General features: G+C 38.8%; 1 protein-coding gene across 4 annotated transcripts in view; it reads right to left on the bottom strand.

Moving 5' to 3' along the window:
* Nucleotides 1-21,865, bottom strand: part of SCAMP1 (secretory carrier membrane protein 1) — a 148,660-nt gene that overhangs the window by 39,537 nt on the left and 87,258 nt on the right. For all 4 annotated transcript variants that reach the window (XM_019968086.2, XM_019968087.2, XM_019968088.2 and 1 more), the window contains 2 exons: nt 14,393-14,494; nt 11,659-11,776 (listed from right to left, as the gene is read on the bottom strand). In XM_019968086.2, coding sequence (XP_019823645.1) covers nt 11,659-11,776; nt 14,393-14,494 — 220 coding nt within the window. The remainder of the gene's footprint in view (nt 1-11,658; nt 11,777-14,392; nt 14,495-21,865) is intronic.

Below are 21,865 nucleotides of genomic sequence, written 5' to 3'. Positions count from 1 at the left end.
CAAGGGACTCTCAAGTGTCTTCTCCAGCACCACAATTTGAAAGCATCAATTCTTCGGTGCTCAGCCTTCTTTATGGTTCAACTCTCACATCCATACATGACTACTGGAAAAACCAAAACTTTTGACTAGACAGACCTTTGTTGGCAAAGTAATGTCTCTGCTTTTTAATAAGCTATCTAGGTTGGTCATAGCTTTTCTTTCAAGGAGCAAGCGTCTGAATTTCATGGCTGAAGTCACCATCTGCAGTGATTCTGAAGTTCAAGAAAACAAAATCTCTTACAGCTTTCACTTTTCCCCCTTCTATTTGCCATGAAGTGATGGGACTGGATGCCATGATCTTAGTTTCCTGAATGTTGAATTTTAAGCCAGCTTTTTCACTCTCCTCTTTCATCCTCATTAAGAGGCTCTTTAGTTCCCTTTCACTTTCTGCCCTTAGAGTAGTATCATCTGCATATCTGAGGTTGGTGATAGCTCTCCCAGCAAAGACTTCGCTCTTAAGGGACTCACACAAAATGCCACCTGGTTTGAGACCCAGGGCAGAAGAAGTCATCTGAAAAGAGCCTGGGTGGGACCCACTTGGAGAGCCTCCTGGAGACAAAGAGGCAAGTGGAACTCACCTTGGGGACACAGATGCTGGTGGGAGCCAATTTGGGGAACTTGTGCCACCACGAGGACAGTGGTAATAGAAAATGCCAGTTTGGAATCTTCCTTCTTGCTTATCAGGGCTGGGACCTGACCCCACCCACCAACCTGTCAGCACCAGAATGAGGGCACCTCAGGCCAAGCTTCTAAGAGGTGGACCCAGCCTAACGCACCACCAGGCCAGAAGCCACAGACTCCTCTGAGCCCCGAGCTAACTCAGTACCCAGCCCCACAAACCACTGGTTAACATCAACCCCCAGATCTCCATAGCCATGCAGTCAAAGACCCCAGAGCTTGAGTCCATCCTCCACTGACACAGCGCTAGCCCTGGGACCCCCTGTATCCTGGCCCCATCCACAAACAGGCTGACTCTAGGTTTAGGATGCCCTTGTTCTGCAGTCAAAGACCTAGGACCCGCCTACATTCACCAGTGGGCCAGCACCAGCCCCAAGACTCAGACTTACGCAGCAAAGGGCAGTCACCAGACCTGGGAGTCCTTGGACCCCAATCCCACCCAAAAGAGGGCCAACACCAGCTTCTGAACACTATCCACCTGGCAAACAGCTATGTCAGAAACTGGCCCCATCCAGCAGAAGGCCAACATGGGATCTCGGACACCCAGCATACAAACCAGCCACCATGACACACAACTCTACCCAACAGAGGGCCAGCACTAGCCCTGGGACCCCCGGGGCTTTGTAATCAGCCACCGCATGACACAGCCTGGCCCACCAGTGGCTGACAGCCTCTACACACGGCAAGGCATAGCAACCAACCAGACTGAGGGCCGGCCATGTCTACCAGACTGCCCACAGTAGTCGGTATGCAACAATGAAAGGGCCCATGCAACCTACATAGGGGGCAACCCCAGATCACGTAGCTCTGGGGATAAGAGGGGAGTGCACTGCTGGGACATGTAGGGACCACTTCTCTAAGATCAGGAAATGTAACAAACCTACCAAATATAGAGAAATGAAGACAGTACCTGAGCCAAAATGAGGTAATGGAGGAATATGTTTCAACAATATGATAAAACCCCAAAGGAAGAAGTAAGTAAAGTGGAGAAAGGCAATCTACACAAAAAATAATTTAAGGTAATGATCATAATAAAGAATGTAGGGCAGTGATAAGATTAACAAAGAGTTAGAAAGTACAAAGAGTAATCAAACAGAGCTGGAGATACAGTAACTGAAATTAAAACTACACTACAAGGGGTGAATAGTAGGTTAGATGATGCGGGGAACAAATCAGAGAACACGAAGAGAGAGCAGTGGAATCACTCAAACAGAGGAGAAAAAAAAAGAATTTTAAAAAATGAGGACAGTTAAAAGATCTTGAAATCAACATCAAACATGCTAACATTCACTTCATAGAGGTCCCTTTCACAGAAGGTAAAAAGAAAAAAAGTGGGCAGAGAACATATTTGAAGATATAATAGCTGAAAACTTCCCTTCTCTGGGAAAAGAAACAGACATCTAGGTCAAAGCACAGAGAGCCCCAAAGAGGATCAACCTAAAGAGGACTAGGAAGACACACTGTAATTAAAATAGCAAAAGTCAAGATAAAACAGAGTATTAAAAGCAACAAGGGAAAAGAAACAAGTTACATACAAGGAAACTCCCATAAGGCTTTCAGCTTTCTTTTTAAGAGAAACTCTACAGGGTGGAGGGGGCAGCACAGCACATTTAAAGTGACGAATGGACAAACCTGCAGCTAAGACGACGCACCAAGGTTTTCCTCCCCATTTGAAGGAGAGACCAAAAGTTTTACAGATGCACAAAAGCTGAAAGAATTCAACACCACAAAACCAGATTTATAAGAAATGTCAGAGACTTCTCAAAGTAGAAAAAGCCACTACCAGAAATATGAAAATTACAAAAGGAAAAATCTCACTGGCAAAGACAAGCATAAAGGTAGTAAATTAACCACTTATACAGCCAGTAAAGCTTAAAAGACAAAAGCAGAAAAATTATCTATATCCACAACCATTAGCTAAGGAATACATGAAATAAGATGTAAAATATGATGTAAATGTGATGGATTGGAAGAGTAAAATTTCAGAGTCAAAATGTGTTCAAACTTATATAGATTGCTATATATAAACCTCTTAGTAACAACAAACCAAGTGTAATTGATACACACATGAAAGAGAGAAAGGAATTCAAATATAACACTAAAGATAGTCATCAAATCACAAAGGAAGAGAGCAAAGGAAAGAAATAAATTACAAAAATTATTCAGAAAAACAGTTAACACAATGCCAATAAGAACATACCTATCAGTAATTATTTTAAACATAAAGAGACTAAATGGTCCAATCAAAAGACAGAGCAGCTGACTGAATACAAAAATAAGACTCATATATGTTCCGTCTATAAGAGAGTCACTTTAGACCTAACGTAACACACATGGACTGACAGTGATGAGATGGAAAAAGGTATTCCTTGCAAACAAAAGCAGAAAAGTTGGAGGAGCAATACTTGTATCAGACAGAACAGATGGTAAAACAAACAGTAACAAAAGATAAAAAAGGACATTACATAATGATCAAGAGTTCAATCCAGAAACAGATATAATAGTGGGAAATATACATGCACCCAACATAGGAGCCTAAATATGCAAAGTACTACAATGTGAGAGACCTGGGTTCAATCCCTGGGTTGGGAAGATTCCCTGGAGGAGGAAATGGCAACCCACTCCAGTACTCTTGCATTGAAAATCCCATGGACAGAGGAGCTTGGTGCAGGCTACTATCCATGGGGTCACAAAGAGTCGGGCACAACTGAGTGACTTCACTTTCACATACAGCACTAACACACATAAAGAGAAATTTGACATCAACCCAATATTAGGAGCAAACTTTAACACCCTACTTACATCAATGGACAGAAAATCAATAAGGTAACACTGGCCTTAACACAATGGGCCAAATGAAGTTAATAAATATACAGAAAGGATTCTATCCAAAGTATCAGAATCACATTCTTTTCAAATGCACTAGGAACATTCTCCAGGATAGTTCACATGTTAGGTTATAAAACAAGTCACAATAAACTTAAGAAAGCTGGACTCATATCTAGCGTCTTTTCTGACCACAATGCTGTAAGACTAGACACCAACTACAAGGATAAAATGCAAAAAACCACAAACACGTGGAGACTAAATATGCTACTAAACAAACAATGGGCCACTGAAGAAATGAAAGAGGAAATTAAAAAAACAGCTGAAGAAACAGGAAACCACTATGATTCAAAATTTATAGGAAGCAGCAAAAGAAGTTTTGAAGAGTGAAGTTTATAGTGATATGTCTTAGATAAGAAAACTGGTGATATCAAGGGAATATTTCATGCAAGGATGGACAATAAAGGGCGGAAAAAGTAAGGACCTAATAGAAGCAGAAAAGAAGAAGAGGTGGCGAGAATACAAAAGAAATGTACAAAAAAAGGTCTTATTGACTCAGATAACCACAGTGGTGTGGTTACTCACCTAGAGCCAGACATCCTGGAATGTGAAGTCAAGTGGGCCTTAGGAAGCATTACTACAAACAAAGCTAGTGGAGGTGATGGAATTGCAGTTGAGCTATTTCAAATCCTAAAAGATGATGCTGTGAAACTGCTGCACTCAATATGCCAGCAAATTTGGAAAACTCAGCAGTGGCCACAGGACTGGAAAAGGTTAGTTTTCATTCCAATCCCAAAGAAAGGCAATGCCAGAGAATGTATAAACTACCATACAGTTGCTCTCATTTCACATGCTAGCAAGGTAATGCTCAAAATCCTTCAAGCTAGGCTTCAGCAGAATGTGAACTGAGAACTTCCAGATGTTCAAGCTGGATTTAGAAAAGTTAGAGGACCCAGAGATCAAATTGCCAACATTCACTGGATCATAGAAAAAGCAAGAGAATTCCAGAAAAACATCCATTTCTATGTTACTGACTACTCTAAAGCTTTTGAGTGTGTGGATCACAATAAACTCTGGAAAATTCTTTAAGAAATAGGAATACCAGACCACCTTACTTGTCTCCTGAGAAACCTGTAAGTGGGTCAAGAAGCAACAGTTAGAACAGGACATGGTTCCAAACTGGGAAAGGACTATCACAAAGATATGTATTTCATCCTGTTCATTTATCGTATATGCAGAGTTCAGTTCAGTTCAGTCACTCAGTCGTGTCTGACTCTTCGCGACCCCATGGCTTCCCTGTCCATCACCAACTCCCAGAGCTTGCTCAAACTCATGTCCATCGAGTCAGTGATGCCATCCAACCATCTCATCTTCTGTCGTCCCCTTCTCCTGCCTTCAATCTTTCCCAGCATCAGGGTCTTTTCCAGTGAGTCAGTTCATCGCATCAGGTGACCAAAGTATTGGAGCTTCAGCTTCATTATCATTCCTTCCAATGAATATTCAGGACTGATTTCCTTTAGGATGGACTGGTTGGATCTCCCTGCAGTCCAAGGGACTCTCAAGAGCCTTCTCCAACACCACAGTTCAAAAGTATCAATTTTTCAGTGCTCATACATGCAGAGTACATCATGCAAAATACAAAGCTAGACAATTCACAAGATAAAATCAAGACTGCCAGAAGAAATATCAACAACCTCAGATATGCAGATAATACCACTCTAATGGCAGAAAGTGAAGAGGAACAAAGGAGCCTCTTGATGAAAGTGAAAAGAGGAGAGTGAAAAACCTGGCTTGAAACTTAACATTCAAAAAACTAAGATCGTGGCATCCAGAACCATGACTTTGTGGCAAACAGATGGGGGAAAAAGTGGAAGCAGTAACAGATTTTATTTTCTTGGACTCCAAAATCACTGCAGATGGTGACTGCTATGACAAACCTAGACAGCTTATTAGAAAGCTAAGACATCTCTTTGCTAACAAAGGTCCCTACAGTCAAAGCTATGGTTTTTCCAGTAGTCAGGTACATATGTGAGTTGGACCATAAAGAAGGCTGGGCACCGCAGAATTGATGCTTTCAAACTGTGTTGCTGGAGAAGGCTCTTGAGAGTCCCCTGGACTGCGAGGAGATCAAACCAGTCAACCCTAAAGGAAATCAACCCTGAATATTCATTGGAAGGATGGATGCTAAAGCTAAAGCTCTAATACTTCAGCCACCTGATGCAGAGCTGACTCATTGAAAAAGACCCGGATGCTGGGAAAAACTGAAGACAGAAGGAAAAGGGGGTGGCAGAGGATGAGACGGTTAATAGCACCACTGACTCAAGGGACATGAATTTGAGCATACTCCAGGAGATAGTGGAGGACAGAGGAGCCTGGTGGGCTGCAGTCAATGGGGTCATAAAGAATTGGACACAACTTAGTAACTGAACAATAACAAACAACAGAAAATAAGAGAGTATCTGCAAAACAGACATTTTTGTATAGAAAAAAAATTAAATGCTTTAAAAACTTATTTTTTAAAGAAATGAAATAACCTTTTCTAAAATTCTTCTGAAGTACAAAAAGTCACTATTAACAATCATTTTGTTAATATGGATGAGGTATATTAACAATGGAAGAAATAACCATTCAAAACTAGGGCCCAAAGGAAATACAAATAATGTTTTATGTATTTATCTCTTCCACACTAAATTATTCTAGCTTTTATATCAATTAAAGAAAATTTTGTATTCCCTTAATATACAATCTCCTATGACTCATCCATTTGTTATTTGACCCATAACTAGTATTTAATTCTTTGAATAGTCTACTCTAAAAACATAAAAAAATACTGCTTGGGAATAACCTAAAAGAAACTGTTCCTTTATCTAAAGAGGTACAAGAGAAGACACTCTTGCATTTCAATTATTTTATATTTAGATTCAAAGATGACACCACAGGGAAAACAAAGGCCCCACAGTGCTCCTACTTGGCACTTTAGACGCCAGTGATTAGCGAACTCCCAATTAGGTGAGATTTCAGAATGCCAACAAAAGTTATCAAAATTGAATTCATTGTCAATGAAATGAAAATATACCACAGATCACGGTTCAGCTGGTGCTGGAGACACAGAATAGCCTAATAAAAAGAAACTATTGCTGTCTATTGCTGTCTCGCATACAGGGTTATCGTTACCATCTTTCTAAATTCCATACATATGCATTAGTATATTATATTGGTGTTTTTCTTTCTGGCTAACTTTAGTCTGTATAATAGGCTCCAGTTTCATCCACCTCATTAGAACTGATTCAAATGTATTCTTTTTAATGGCTGAGTAATACTCCTTATGGCAGAAAGTGAAGAGGAACTAAAAAGCCTCTTGATGAAGGTGAAAGAAGAGAGTGAAAAAGTTGGCTTAAAGCTCAATATTCAGAAAACAAAGATCATGGCATCTGGTCCCATCACTTCATGGGAAATAGATGGGGAAACAGTGGAAACAGTGTCAGACTTTATTTTGGGGGGCTCCAAAATCACTGCAGATGGTGACTGCAGCCACGAAATTAAAAGACGCTTATTCCTTGGAAGGAAAGTTATGACCAACCTAGATAGCATATTCAAAAGCAGAGACATTACTTTGCCAACAAAGGTCCGTCTAGTCAAGGCTATGGTTTTTCCAGTGGTCATGTATGGATGTGAGAGTTGGACTGTGAACAAAGCTGAGTGCCGAAGAATTGATGCTTTTGAACTGTGGTGTTGGAGAAGACTCTTGAGAGTCCCTTGGATTGCAAGGAGATCCAGTCAGTCCATTCTGAAGGAGATCAGCCCTGGGTGTTCTTTGGAAGGAATGATGCTAAAGCTGAAACTCCAGTACTTTGGCCACCTCATGTGAAGACTTGACTCATTGGAAAAGACTCTGATGCTGGGAGGGATTGGGGGCAGGAGGAGAAGGGGATGACAGAGGATGAGATGGCTGGATGGCATCACTGAGTCAATGGACATGAGTTTGGGTAAATTCCGGGAGTTGGTGATGGATAGGGAGGCCTGGCATGCTGTGTGCAGTTCATGGGGTTGCAAAGAGTCGGACACAACTGAGCGACTGAACCGAACTGTATATTATATATGAAAACTGTTAAGAGTAAATCCTAAGAGCTCTCATCACAAGGGAAAATCTTTAAAGTTTTTTATTTTGTACCTATATAAGATAATGGATGTTTGCTATACTTATTAAATCATTTCATGATATATGTAAGTGTGCTGTACCATGCTTACATATATGCATATATATGTATATGTAAGTGTACAAACCATTATGCTGTACACCTTAAACTTACATAAAGCTGTATGTCATTTATATCTCAATGAAACTGAAAGGGAAGGAAAAAACAGCAAGTTTTGAGCAAGCAAGGAAAAGAAAATAAAAAGAAAAATCAGGTGTTTTCATTGGCTCTCAACTGCTATTAAATTAAGAGAAATTCTTGCCATTACAAATAAGAAATCTGGCCAAACTATATTTTAACATACATTATCTCCATTTATTATACTTCATAAAATCATCTCATTTAAATTCCTTATTTTACAAAGAATATGAAACTGGAACAGGTCTTAAAAGAGCGCTTTTAAGTCTTCCATTGACAGAGCAGCCCAGAGGTCACGTATGCCATGCACAAAATCGAGGCAAAGGAATGTCTACGATGGATTGAAGAAGCCGAGCAGCACACCGCACGTGGAGTAGAAAGCCCAGCTCCGGCAGCGCTGTGAAAGGCCACCCCAGCCCCATGACCGCAACCACCACAATCTCATTTCCCAGCATGAGGTTCACTTTCAAAAAGCTTCAGAGTGCTGGGTTTGTTTGGGATTTTTTTTTTTTATAGATTAATATAGTAACTATACAAAAAGTGAACTGAAGGAAGTGGGGTATGAGTTATTTGTAAAAACAATTTCTGGGTTAGCTGAGGTTGGAAATGGAAAAGAAGAAAGATGGAGCAGACACTAAGACAGTTTCTAAGAAAGTGACTAAAAAAGTCATGCAAGCGCTGACAAAGAACTGACCTAAGTGTTAAATGCAATCACGTGAGAAAGCACTCAGAATCACTCATTCACAATTGGTACTTAATAAATTTTCTTTTTAAAACACTGCTTGAGATAAATTTGCATACTATACAGTTCAGCCTTGTAAAGTATACCATTCAGTGGTTTTCAGTATATTCAGTGTTGTGAATATATGTGTGTATACACACAATCTAATTTTAGAACATTTTCATCACCTCCAAAAAAGAAATTCTATAACCGTCTGAGGGACAGGGAAGCCTGGCGTGCTGCAGTCTATGGGGTCGCGAGGAGCCAGACACAACTTGGTGACTGAACAATACCCATTTGCAGTCACCCTCCAGCCCACCCCTAGACAGTTCACGAAAATGGAATCACGCAATATGTGGTACTAACAAATGTTTCTTTGAATATGATTCGGAACTTCTGGAAGTTCTGCTAGTTCTGAAAAGAGGATGAGTTTATGGTGTATTACTGTGAGACAATGACACCAATCAACCAGAGCAGGGCAACAGTCACCTGAGGATGCCACTGAACGGCTGGTAAAGCACTCTTCCAACTCCAAGACCAGAGTCCATGCAGGCAGGGAAGAGACTGAAACACGCAGAAGGCTGAAATCCCCAAGGGAAAAAAGCCTGCACAGCAAAAGCACAAAGAGCAGAGAACTGACTGCACTGAAGACGACTTTCACTTATGAGCGGAATGAAGAAATGGAGGAGGAAGACTAGTCTCAGAGGCAGGAGAATCAGGACATAATTAAGAAGGCTGAGGAAGAGGGGCCACCAGCAACACAGAAGGCTTCCGGGTCCAAGGAGGAGGAAAATGGAATTAGTAACTTCAGAAAGCAGAGTTTCAGTAGTCATGCGTATGTATGTCTAAAAGGAAGTAAAAGCTTAAAATGCAGGAAAATATGGACAGGAAGAATATAGAATAAGTTTCACAGTTTTGAGAAGGATTAAAGGCAAACACAAGCCAAATATTGGAGAAGGAAATGGCAACCCACTCCAGTGTTCTTGCCTGGAGAATCCCAGGGACGGCGGGCCCTGGTGGGCTGCCGTCTATGGGTTCGCACAGAGTTGGACACGACTGAAGCGACTTAGCAGCAGCAGTAGCAGCAAGCCAAATATTTCAAGAATTCAGTTTTCCTAAATATAAGGTACAGTTATTTCTATGCAATCCTTGTATATATTCTAAGTTACGAGATAGTAAAGGAAAAAAAAATGTTATTTTAATGTGAAACACATCAAAAAGTATCATTTTAAAACATAGGTGTTATTCACAAGGTTTCTATACCATGTTGGAACATGTGGAATCTAGGAAAATGGTACAGATGAACTAATTTCCAGGGTGGGAATAGAGATGCAGACATAGAGAAGGGACATGTGGACACGGTGGGGGAAGGGGAGCGTGGGACTGACATGTATACACTACCACGTGTAAAACACACAGCTAGTGGGAAGCTGGTGCATAGCACAGGGAGCTCAGCTTGGTGCTCTGTGATGACCTAGAGGGGTGGGAGAAATGTCCAAGAGCGAGGGGATATATGTATACATAGAGCTGATTCACTTCCCTGTACACCAGAAACTAACACAACATTATAAACATTATACACCAATAAAAAGTAAAAATATATATTAATATATATCTAATGTATTAGATAATATAATAATATAGCAAGGAGATCAAACCAGTCAATCCTAAAGGAAATCAGTACTGAATATTCTTTGGAAGGACTAATGCTAAAGCTGAAACTCCAATACTTTGGCCACCTGATGCAAAGAGCTGACTCACTGGTAAAGACCCTGATGCTGGGAAAGATTGAAGGCAGGAGGAGAAGGGGACGACAGAGGAGGAGATGGTTGGATGGCATCACCAATTCGATGGACATTAGTTTGAGTAAGCTCCAGGAGTTGGTGATGGACAGGGAAGCCTGGCGAGGTGCAGTCCATGGAGTCGAAAAGAGTCGGACACAACTGAGCAACTGAACTGAACTGAATTACACATCTAAAACATAGTAAAACTTCATATAAAATAAAAACATTTGTTTTTTTCCCACTACCCTATGTAATCATTTTTTAAGGCAATGAAAACAGCCATGGGAATTCTATAGGAGGAAACAGTCATCCTTCAGTATTTGTGGGGTATTGGTTCCATGATATCCCTTACCCTCACATCCAAGGGTACCAAAATCTGAGGATGTTCTCAAGTCTCCTATACGAAGTGGGGCAGTATTTGCATATAACCTATGCACATCTTCCCTGTATGTATACTTGAAATCACCTCTAGATTACTTATATACTCTAATACAATGTAAATAGCTGTTAAACCAATTAGGTAGTATCTAAATAGCTGCCGATGTGAAGCAAATTCAAGCTTTGCTTTTTGGAACTTCCTGGAATTTCTTCCTCTAATATTTTCAATTCACAGTTACTCAAATTAGAAGATATGGAACCTGTGGATATAGAGGGCCAACTGTATAGCTAATTGGGATTTTTACTAAAACCAAAATTCAATCTGTATTTCAGCCTGAATCTGTTACCAGCTCATATACTCTTAGGTAAAATAATTTAGCATTTTCAAATTTTAAATACAAATAAAACGTATGCACTACACACAGAATGGTTACTTCTATTTATTAATTGAGCTAGAATGCCATATTCAAAAAAAGAAATCAGAATATACAGAAAGATAACAAGTTTTAAAAATGAGGTTGATTCTTCAATCAATAAAAGAAGGTTTCAGTTAATAAAATTTTAAAATACTCCTTTTTTACAGCAAGTTTAAAATGTGATGCAATTTTCTAAAATTTATCTATACATAACCTTTTTTTTTGGCCTCACTATTTAGCATACAGGATCTTCCTCAGCCAGGGATTGAACCCAGACCCCTGCACTAGGAGCACAGTCTTAACCACTGGACCACCAGGGCAGCCCATTCTATAACTAATTGTGAAAAGTAATCTTCACAGAGCAAACTTGCATAAGAACAACAATAAAATGACTTGAGATTACACTAAATTAACAAGATGGGGAAATGAGAACCGAATATCAGGTTCACTAAAAAAATTTACAGACATAAGACTTCACTTACCTTTTTAAACATAACTAGTGAGATGACTGCTGATGCTGTGAAAAGTGCTGCTATGATAATCATCATGATTCCAACAGGAATACTTTTGTTGAGACCAGTAAGGGATGAAATCCAACCACTATGAAATTTTAAAAAAGTATAATCAGGCAAATAAGTTAACACACAATTTTAAAAACAATCACATAATAACTAACACATACTCAGCTTTTATGAGGCAAGCAACATTTTAGTTCTCTGTATGCATTAACTCATTTAATTCTCACAACTCCCTATGATATATGTTATATTTAATCCCTATTTCACAGATGAGAAACTGAGTCACCAAGATTATTCAGTAACTTGCCCAAGGCCACACAGCTAATAAAAACAGCATAGTCTGAATTCAAACCTAAGCACCAAAATCCAGAGCCTTAAATATGAACACAAGATTTTACATTTTTTGAACCTGTGAGTTCATTATTTTTTTAATTTTATTTTAAATTCTGTTTAATTATGTAAGAAAATATTTGAGAACCACATATTCAACAAAGAGCTAGTATTCAAAATATATAAAGTGAAGTTGTGTCTGACTCTTTGCGACCACATGGACTGTAGCCCACCAAGCTCTTCCATCCATGGGATTTTCCAGGCAAGAATACTGGAGTGGATTGCCATTCCCTTCTCCAGAGGATCTTCAAGAACCTTCAAATCTCAACCTTAAAAGTAAATCTTTAGAATTAAAATAATTTCAATTAGAAAGTAGATAAAGACATGAAGAGACAGTTCACCAAGAGAATATAAAGATGGCAAACAAGCACAAAAAAAGATAAAACCTAAGACATTTGAGAAATGAATATTAAAGCCGCAGTGTGACATCACTACACAGCTATCAGATTGGCTCGGAAAACAAAAAAAATGAGTGACAGCACCGGCGCCTGGTGCAGGCGTGGAGCTGAAGCCTCCTATGTTGTTGCTGGAACTGTAAAACGGGGCAGCTATTCTGGTGAGCACTGTCTGGAAAACAGTTTTTTAAAAACACCAAACACGGAACTCCCTGGAGGTCCAGTGGTTAGGACTCTGCACTCTCACTGGTTCAATCCCTTGTTAGGGAACAGCCCCAGTAGGGGGCGGGGGGTGGGGGGGGATCATTTTTAAATAAATAAATAAAAATTAAAAACATGCAGCTTCCATATGAACCAGCAACATCACTCTTCTTCTTGGGTACTTATCACAGAGAAATGAAAATTTATGTTCACACAAAAACTTGTTCATGAATGTTTATAGCAGAATAGCCCCAAACTGGGAACAATCCAAGGTCCTTCAACTGGTGATGGTTAAACAAACTGTGGTCTGTCCATACCAGACACTGTTCAGCAATGAAAAGGGATAACTACTCATAGACGCAACAACCTGGATGCATCTCCAGAGTATTATGCCTAGTGAAAGAAGCTAAAGGCTGCATACTGTATGACTCCACTTATATAACATACTCGAGGGGACAAGCAGGTCAGTGACGCCAGGGCTAAGGAGGGACGTGAGTGTGGCAATAAACAGCAGAACAAAGGATCTTCTGGTGATGAAAATATCCTCCGTCTTTACTGTATCAATGTCAAGATCTTGATTTTGACACTACACCCTAGTTTTACAATATGTTACTACTGGGGAAAATAAAGGAATAAAGGATAACTTGGGGATCTCTCATTTCTTACTGAGTCTGTGACTCAACAATTATCTCAGAATAAACAGCTTAATTTTTTAGTCTGCAGAATTACATGAGATCTACCTTATAACAGGTCACCTTGTATGCACCCTCACTAGCGGATTCCTGTGCTATTTAGTCTCCTCACAAGCTTCTATGCTCAGTTTTAACACTTTTTCCTGTCTGTACTAAAAAGCAAAAGAAATTATTTTGGATTCATTATAAATAAAAAAGCACTGTTAACATAAACAGTGTATTTTTTTTAATTAAACATTTAAAACATCTTTCTATCAAATGCTAAAGACTAAAATTTTTAAATGATAATGAATGCTACTTTTTCTGATTTAAAATACCCTAATAAATTACATGCATGTATATGTGCTCGTTAGATCTTCAAAGGTATCGACAGTTGTGACTTTCAGCGTCTACTCTAATTCAGCGTCACATACTACATCCAAGGCTTCAAATACACTCTAGTTACATGATCAGTTTAGTTCACATACACAGTGCAGCAAAGTTGCTTTGTATATGCTGTTGGCTTACAAAAATTCAACTGCATGCAACAGTTAGAGAGAGGGATGATTTTATAACTATGTATTCTTCTATGCACCACCACTCAAAGAATGTTTGCTCCAGAGTATCTGAAGAGAGACATAAAATCTATTACCTTCTAACTGGGGTCTAAAAAGCCTCAGTTCCTGAGGGTGCCCCACTGAGTGAGCATTTTGCCATACTAAGAATGACTCTATTGTTTAAAGATAGATCCTTAACAAGCATGCAGTGACTCTACTTTTCAGACATGTGCATGTATGTTTGCAGTTATGTGTCTAGGAAGACACATGTTTATATACCGAAAATGCCACTTTACACATAACAAGTACTCTTTTCTTAAATTCCTTCAAAGGTTAGTCCTTAGGAAATTTTTTAATTGCCGTTTTCAATATTTGTTTACTTTTGCTAATCTGGTTTTTCTATGTCAAGTATTTTTTAGGAATTCAAAAATTATATTAAGATATTAAAAGAAGAGATTATAGCTAATTAAAGTAAATGACTTACCAGTTACCCCAGTTATGAAATCCTGCAGCCTGGAGTACGTGCACAGCAAACTGACAGATATAGACAAAAAAGAACACGAAGAACCGGAAGGAGCTGTCACTCCTGGTTTTAAAAAGAAAGGGGAAAGAGCGGGAATAGGGAGACAAAGAGAAAACGTCAGCATTTTTCTCAGTATGTTTACATTCACATGTAGACTGACATACAAAATTAAAAAACATTTTTAAAAATATCAGTGGCAACTACCTGAACTGTCTGCACAAATGCTAGACGATGTTACTATTATTCTCACAAATTTCCAAGTGCACCACAAAACATCTTGGCAAAAGAAAAATTATTTTGTTTTCCTTTTATTTTTTATTAAATAGCTTCACTGAATTATAATTAACATAATAAACTGCAAATATTTAAAATATACAATTCTGTAAGGTTTGACTTAAGTATATAACCATGAACCTTTTATAATCAAAATAGTGAACATAGTCCAAAATTTTGTGTACCTGGTTAATTCCTGCCTCCCCACCCACTGCTTTCTGTCACAATAGTTACATATTTTAAGGGTTTTATTTAATCGGATCATATAGTTTATCTATTTTTCCTTGTCTGCCTGCTTTCATTCAGCACAGTTATTTTCCAATTCACTCATGATGTTGCCATGTAACAAAAGTCCATTCCTCTTCACTGCTGAGCAGTATTCCATCGCACAATATGCTACAGGTAACCTATCCATTCATCTGTTGATGGACAGTTAGGTTGTTTATGGTTTCTCCTTCTACAAATAAAGCTGCCATGGACATTAATGTCCACATATGAACATTTATTTTTCTCCTGGTAAATAATTACCTAGAAGTGGAACGGCTAGAACCCATGTTAGAGATAAGTTTAGCTTTTTAAGAAACTGTAAAATTGTTTTCCAAAGGAGTTGTTCTACTTTATATTCTCAATGGCAGTATATGAGAATGCCAGTACCTCCACATCTCATTAAGACTTGACACAATCAATTCCTTAAATTTTAGCCATTCTAAGAGTTGTATAGAGGTAACTCAATTTAAATTTGCATTTCTCTAATAACTAATGTTGAGCACATTTTCATCCACATTTTTGTCATCCATGTATCTCCTTTGGCAAACTATCAAAATATTTTTCCAAGGTTTTAATTTGCTTTTTCCCCTTACTGTTGAGTTTTGTGAGTTTGAATATACAGGTCTTTTTATCAGATAAATGCTTTGTAGAATTTTCTCCCAGATTGTGGCTTATCTTTTTATTCTCTTAAGAATGCCTTTTAAAGAACAAAGTTTTGTCTTTTTATGGACTCAAATTTATCAATTTGCCCTTTTATGAACCTTGATTTTATTGTTTTATCTAAGAAATCTGTGCTAAAGATACAAAGATTTTTTTTCTTGTTTTCTCAAGAAGTTTTATATTTGTTGATTTAACATTTAAGTTTATGTCCCCTTTTTTAGTTAAGTTTTAAGATACAGTATAAGGGATGGATTAAAGTTCTTTTATTCCAACATAAATGCAATTATTCCAGCATCATTTCTTAAAAAGACTATTCTCCCTGCACTACACTGTACCTTTCTTTAGAAAATCACTCATCTATATTTGGGTGGGTTATTTCTGGACACTCTGTCCCATCGTTCTATTTGTCAGCCTTTATGTCAGTATCACACCTTTATGATTGCTTAAGTTTTCTAGTGTGCCTTCAAATTAGGTATGTTAATCTTCCAGCTTTGCTGTCGTTTTTCAAAGTTGTTTTGGCTATTCTAGGCTACTACGTTTCTATATATCTTTTAGAATCACCTGGCTCACTTCTATAAAACAACCTAAAAGGATTTTAATAGGGATTGCACTGTGTCTATAGATCCCTTTGGAGAGAATTCACATCATATAATAATGCTGAGTCTTCCAATCCATTAACAAGGTATATCTCTCCATTTATATTTTCTACATAGATGATTATGTAATCCATGAATAAAGTCAATTTTACTCCTTCCTTTCTAATGTGAGGCTTCTTACTTGGTTTTCTGACCTGTTTATACTGGTGAGAACCTCTACTACAAAGTTTAAAATAAGTGGTGAGAATAAACATCTTTATCTTCTTCTTGATCTTAAACAGAAAGCTTTTAGTCCTTCACCATTAAGTATGATGTTAAATGTTACAGTTTTTCATAGATGCCCTTTATCAAGTTGAGAAAGTTACCTTTTATTCCAACTTTGAGTGTTTTTATCATGAAAGTGAAGGTTTTGGGATTTTGTCAAATGTTTCTTTTGCATCAATTAAGATGATCATATGATGAATTATGATAACTACTTTTCTAATCTTAAATCGATCTTAAATTCCTAGAATAAGCTACACTCACTTGATCGTGACACGATATCTTTAAACATACATAACATCTTTAAACACAGAATTTGATTCTTTGGCAAGATTTTCAACTGTCCAAAGTCTACTCCATTTCTGCTCATCCCAGTGACTATTCCAACCCCAAAACACATTTTTGGAAGTCTTCATTAGGGAAGATTTGTCCCTTCTGCTTCATTTATTTAACAATCATTTATTTATATTAATATGAGCATGGCTCATACATATATATGTTCTTTTTTCTTATTAATGTTTTTGCTTTGTTACCTGTGTACCAAGAAACCAGAGTATCAGAGTGGTTAAAGTGATATATGTAACATGTACTCTGAAGAGAGTTTCATAAATAAAATAATGTCTAAAGGCATCACAACAGCTATTTCAGTTACCTAACAGGGATCTTTCTAGTTAGTTCCAAACTCAAAGATAAATTCTAGAAGCTGAATCTACCTAATAAAACCTCTAAGAAATTTTTTACAAGGTACAGAATATGTTTTAAAAAGTAAGCCTCTTTAATAGGTGGTGCTGGGAAAACTGAAAAAGCTACATGTGAAAGAATGAAACGAGAGCATTTCCTAACATCATACACAAAAATAAACTCAAAATGGATTAAAGACTTAAATGTAAGGCCAGAAACTATAAAGCTCTCTTAGAGGAAAATAAAGGAAGTATACTCTTCGACATGCATCACAACAAGATCCTCTTTGAAATAAAAATAAACAAATGGGACTTAATTAAGCTTAAATGTTTCACAGCAAAGCAAACTATAAACAAGATTAAAAAGACAACCCTCAAGTGGAAGAAAATAATAGCAAACAAAACAACTGACAAAGGATTAATCTCCAGAATATATAAGCAGCTCATACAGATCACATCAGGAAAACAAACAGCCCAACCAAAAAACGGGCAGAAGACCTAAACAGACATTTCTCCAAAGAAGACATACAGATGGCTAATAAGCACACAAAAGATGCTCAACATCGTCCAGTGTTAGAGAAATGCAAATCAAAACTACACTGAAGAATCACCTCACACCAGTCTGAATGGCCATCATCAAAAAATCTACAAACAATAAACGTTGGAGAGGGTGCGGAGAAAAGGGAACCATCTTGCACCACTGGTGGGAATGTAAACTGATACACCCACTATGGAAGACGGTATGGAGATTTCTTAAAAAAATAGGAATAATACTACCATATGATGCAACAATCCTACTACTGGGCATATACCCTGAGGAAACCATTAACTGAAAAAGACATTTGTATCCCAATGTAAAATGCAGCACTATTTACAACAGCAAAGACACAGAAGCAACCTGATGTGCACTGACAAATGAATGGATAAAGAAGCTGCGGTATATTTATACAATGGAATATTACTCAGCCATAAAAGGAATGCATTTGAGTCAGTTCTAATGAGGTGGATGAACCTGGTGCCCATCATACAGAGTGAAGTCAGAAAAACAGGTATCATATTTTAATGCATATATACATGAAATGCAGAAAGATGGCACTGATGAACCTATCTGCAGGCCAGCAATGAGACACAGACAGAGAGAAAAGACTTTGGACACAGGAGGGGGAAGGAGAGGGTGGGACGAACGGAGAGAGTAACACAGAAACATATGCACTACCATACACAAAGTAGACAGCCAGTGAGAATGTGCTGTTATGACGCAGGAGCTCTAACCTAGAACTCTGTTGACAGCTTGAGGGCCGGGCGGGGGGAGTAGGGAAGGAGGTTCAAGAGGGAGGGGACACATGTATACCTGTGGCTGATTCATGTTGATGTATGGCAGAAACCAACACAATACTGTAAAGCAATTATCCTTCGATTAAAAATAAATTTTAAAAAATACAAAAATTAAGCTGTCCTAATAAAAGGAAAATATTTCTAAAATGTTTCTCTCAAACAGTGATGAAGGAATGTAAAGATCGGTTCACTTTCCTCCTTTATATGTAAGCTGTTGTTGCTGCTGTTTAGTCACTAAGGCCTGTCCAACTCTCTTTGCGACCCCATGAACTGTAGCCCACCAGGCTTCTCTGTTCATGGGATTTCCCAAGCAACAATAGTAGGGTGGGTTGCATTTCCTCCTCCAGGGGATACTATTGACCAAGGGATCAAATTGCCAACATCTGCTGGATCATCGAAAAAGCAAGAGAATTCAAGAAAAACATATATTTCTGCTTTATTGACTATGCCAAAGCCTTTGTGTGGATCACAATAAACTGTGGAAAATTCTGAAAGAGATGGGAATACCAGACCACCTGACCTGCCTCTTGAGAAACCTATATGCAGGTCAGGAAGCAACAGTTAGAACTGGACATGGAACAACAGACTGGTTCCCAATAGGAAAAGGAGTACGTCAAGGCTGTATGTTGTCACCCTGCTTCTTTAACTTATATGCAGAGTACATCATGAGAAACGCTGGCCTGGAAGAAGCACAAGCTGGAATCAAGATTGCCAGGAGAAATATCAATAACCTCAGATATGCAGATGACACCACCCTTATGGCAGAAAGTGAAGAGGAACTAAAGAGCCTCTTGATGAAGGTGAAAGAGGAGAGTGAAAAAGTTGGCTTAAAACTCAATATTCAGAAACAAAGATCATGGCATCTGGTCCCATCACTTCATGGGAAATAGATGGGAAAACAGTGGAAACAGTGTCAGACTTTATTTTTTGGGGCTCCAAAGTCACTGCAGATGGTGACTGCAGCCATGAAATTAAAAGACGCTTATTCCTTGGAAGAAAAGTTACGACCAACCTAGACAGCATATTCAAAAGCAGAGACATTACTTTGCCAACAAAGGTCCGTCTAGTCAAGGCTATGGTTTTTCCAGTAGTCATGTATGGATGTGAGAGTTGGACTGTGAAGAAAGCTGAGCGCCAAAGAATTGATGCTTTTGAACTGTGGTGTTGGAGAAGACTCTTGAGAGTCCCTTGGACTGCAAGGAGATCCAACCAGTCCATTCGGAAGGAGATCAGCCCTGGGATTTCTTTGGAAGGAATGATGCTATAGCTGAAACTCCAGTACTCTGGCCACCTCATGCAAAGAGTTGACTCATTGGAAAAGACCCTGATGCTGGGAGGGATTGGGTGTAGGAGGAGAAGGGGACGACAGAGGATGCGATGGCTGAATGGCATCACTGACTTGGTGGACGTGAGTCTGAGTGAACTCCAGGAGTTGGTGATGGACAGGGAGGCCTGGAGTGCTGCAATTCATGGGGTCGCAAAGAGTCGGACTCGACTGAACAACTGAACTGAACTGAACTGAACTGAACTGAAACTCACTTGGAAGACTATTTAAACAACATGAAAATGGACTAGGGCTTTGAATATGTTTTTATAGTTAAAATCAAATATCAAGTATCTTTCTATAGAAAAAATTAAATTGACTTCCTGGCTCATATGCTAATATAACATTTTTCAGGATGCTAAAATGATTTTCTATTTCAATCATATTTAATCTCTAATTTCAATTAGCAAAATATTCTAACGTAAAAGGTATGAAATCGCCACAGATATTATGTTATAAAGGAATAGAACCAAAAAAAATACTGTCTACTTCCCAGAGGTAGCTTGCTTTTAAAAAGTATACCTGGAAGAAGCTTAGAAGTAGTATATCATCCTAACTACAAGTAAAAAGCTGGAAAAACTGAAAAATCAACAACTCTTCTTAAATCTGAAAGAGAAGAGAAGCCAGAAGGCAAACTGCAATCCCAAACTGGAAAGACAGACAGACGGATACAGAGAATCAAGTTATTGGAGCAGAAACCTCTGCAGCAACCATTGCAGGGTAGGAATACCTGAACTGTAACTGTCAAAATGCTGTTGGCCCGGAGTGGACAACTCGGAGTTAAAACTCCAAGGAGACCTAGTCATTCGGGAAATCCACACATTTGTGAGTTTTACCAACAACAGCTCAGCCTGGCTCTGAGTGATTTCTTTAGAGAAAAATCCCTCCGTGCTTCTGGAAGGAGGTGGCGGAAAGGAATCATTTGGGAACACTCTAGAGCAGCGGTCCCCAGACTTTTTGGCACCAGGGACCGGTTTCGTGGAAGACAAGTTTTCCAGGGATTGCAGGGCGGGGAGGTGGGGGGGAGTAGTTTTGGGATTCAAATGCATTACATTTATTGTGCATTTTATCTCTATTATTACATCAGCTCCACCTCAGATCATCAGGCATTAGATCCCAGAGGTTGGGGAGCCCTGCCTACAGCACTCTGTTCTTAACAAGGTATGTCCTCAGGAGAAACCAGAGCCCAACTCACTCTGGAAGTAAGTTTTATTACAGCCTGACCTATATAATGTAGTAGTAGTGTTAGCGGCTCAGTAGTGTTTGACTCGTTGTGACCCCACCGACTGTAGCCCACCAGGCTCTTCTGTCCATGAGATTCTCCAGGCAAGAATACTGGAGTGGGTGGCCATTCCCTTCTCCAGAGGATCTTCCCAACCCAGAGATTGAACCTGGGTCTCCTGCATTGCAGATAGATTCATTACCATTTGAGCTACAGGGAAAATTTTTAGAGATTCTATACGGGGAAACCGAAAATACCCAATTCCAGCCCACTCTATGACACCCTGTCCCACCTGAGGAGAGGGAAGGACTGAGAAGCACTGGTGCAGTTCACAGTCCAGAGGCACTGGCTAACTATTCAATAAGAGACTGAGACCTACTCATAGGCCCACAGAATGCTTCCCCTCCCCCATACCTTACCATCACGTTACTAAAGGCCTATTTACAGCAGTTCCTTTTACATTATGTGCAGCAATCAAGTAAAAATCACAAGACATAACAAAAATGCAAAAAAATACATAGCTTGAAAATATAGAGCAAGCATCAGAATCACAGTCAGATAAGATTAGGATGTTGGAATTACCATCAGGAATGTAACATGCTATGGGTTCTAATGGATAAACTAGACAGTATGCAAGAACAGATTAGCAATGTAAACAGAGGCGGAAATCCTAAGAACCAAACAAACTAATTTTAGTTTTATGGTTCCAAATATGAGAGAAAAGGCTAGTGTGTGTATCTCCACCAAGAGCAACTAGAATAGTAGGATAAAATGGAAAAAAAATCTGCTAAAATCCACTTAAGAGCTGCTGAAGCA

The sequence above is a fragment of the Bos indicus genome, chromosome 10 (genome assembly GCF_029378745.1).
Source record: "Bos indicus isolate NIAB-ARS_2022 breed Sahiwal x Tharparkar chromosome 10, NIAB-ARS_B.indTharparkar_mat_pri_1.0, whole genome shotgun sequence".
In the NCBI taxonomy this organism is placed as follows: Eukaryota; Metazoa; Chordata; class Mammalia; order Artiodactyla; family Bovidae; genus Bos; species Bos indicus.
Note: the sequence above shows the minus strand (reverse complement) of the source record. Positions and strands in the feature narration are given on the sequence as shown.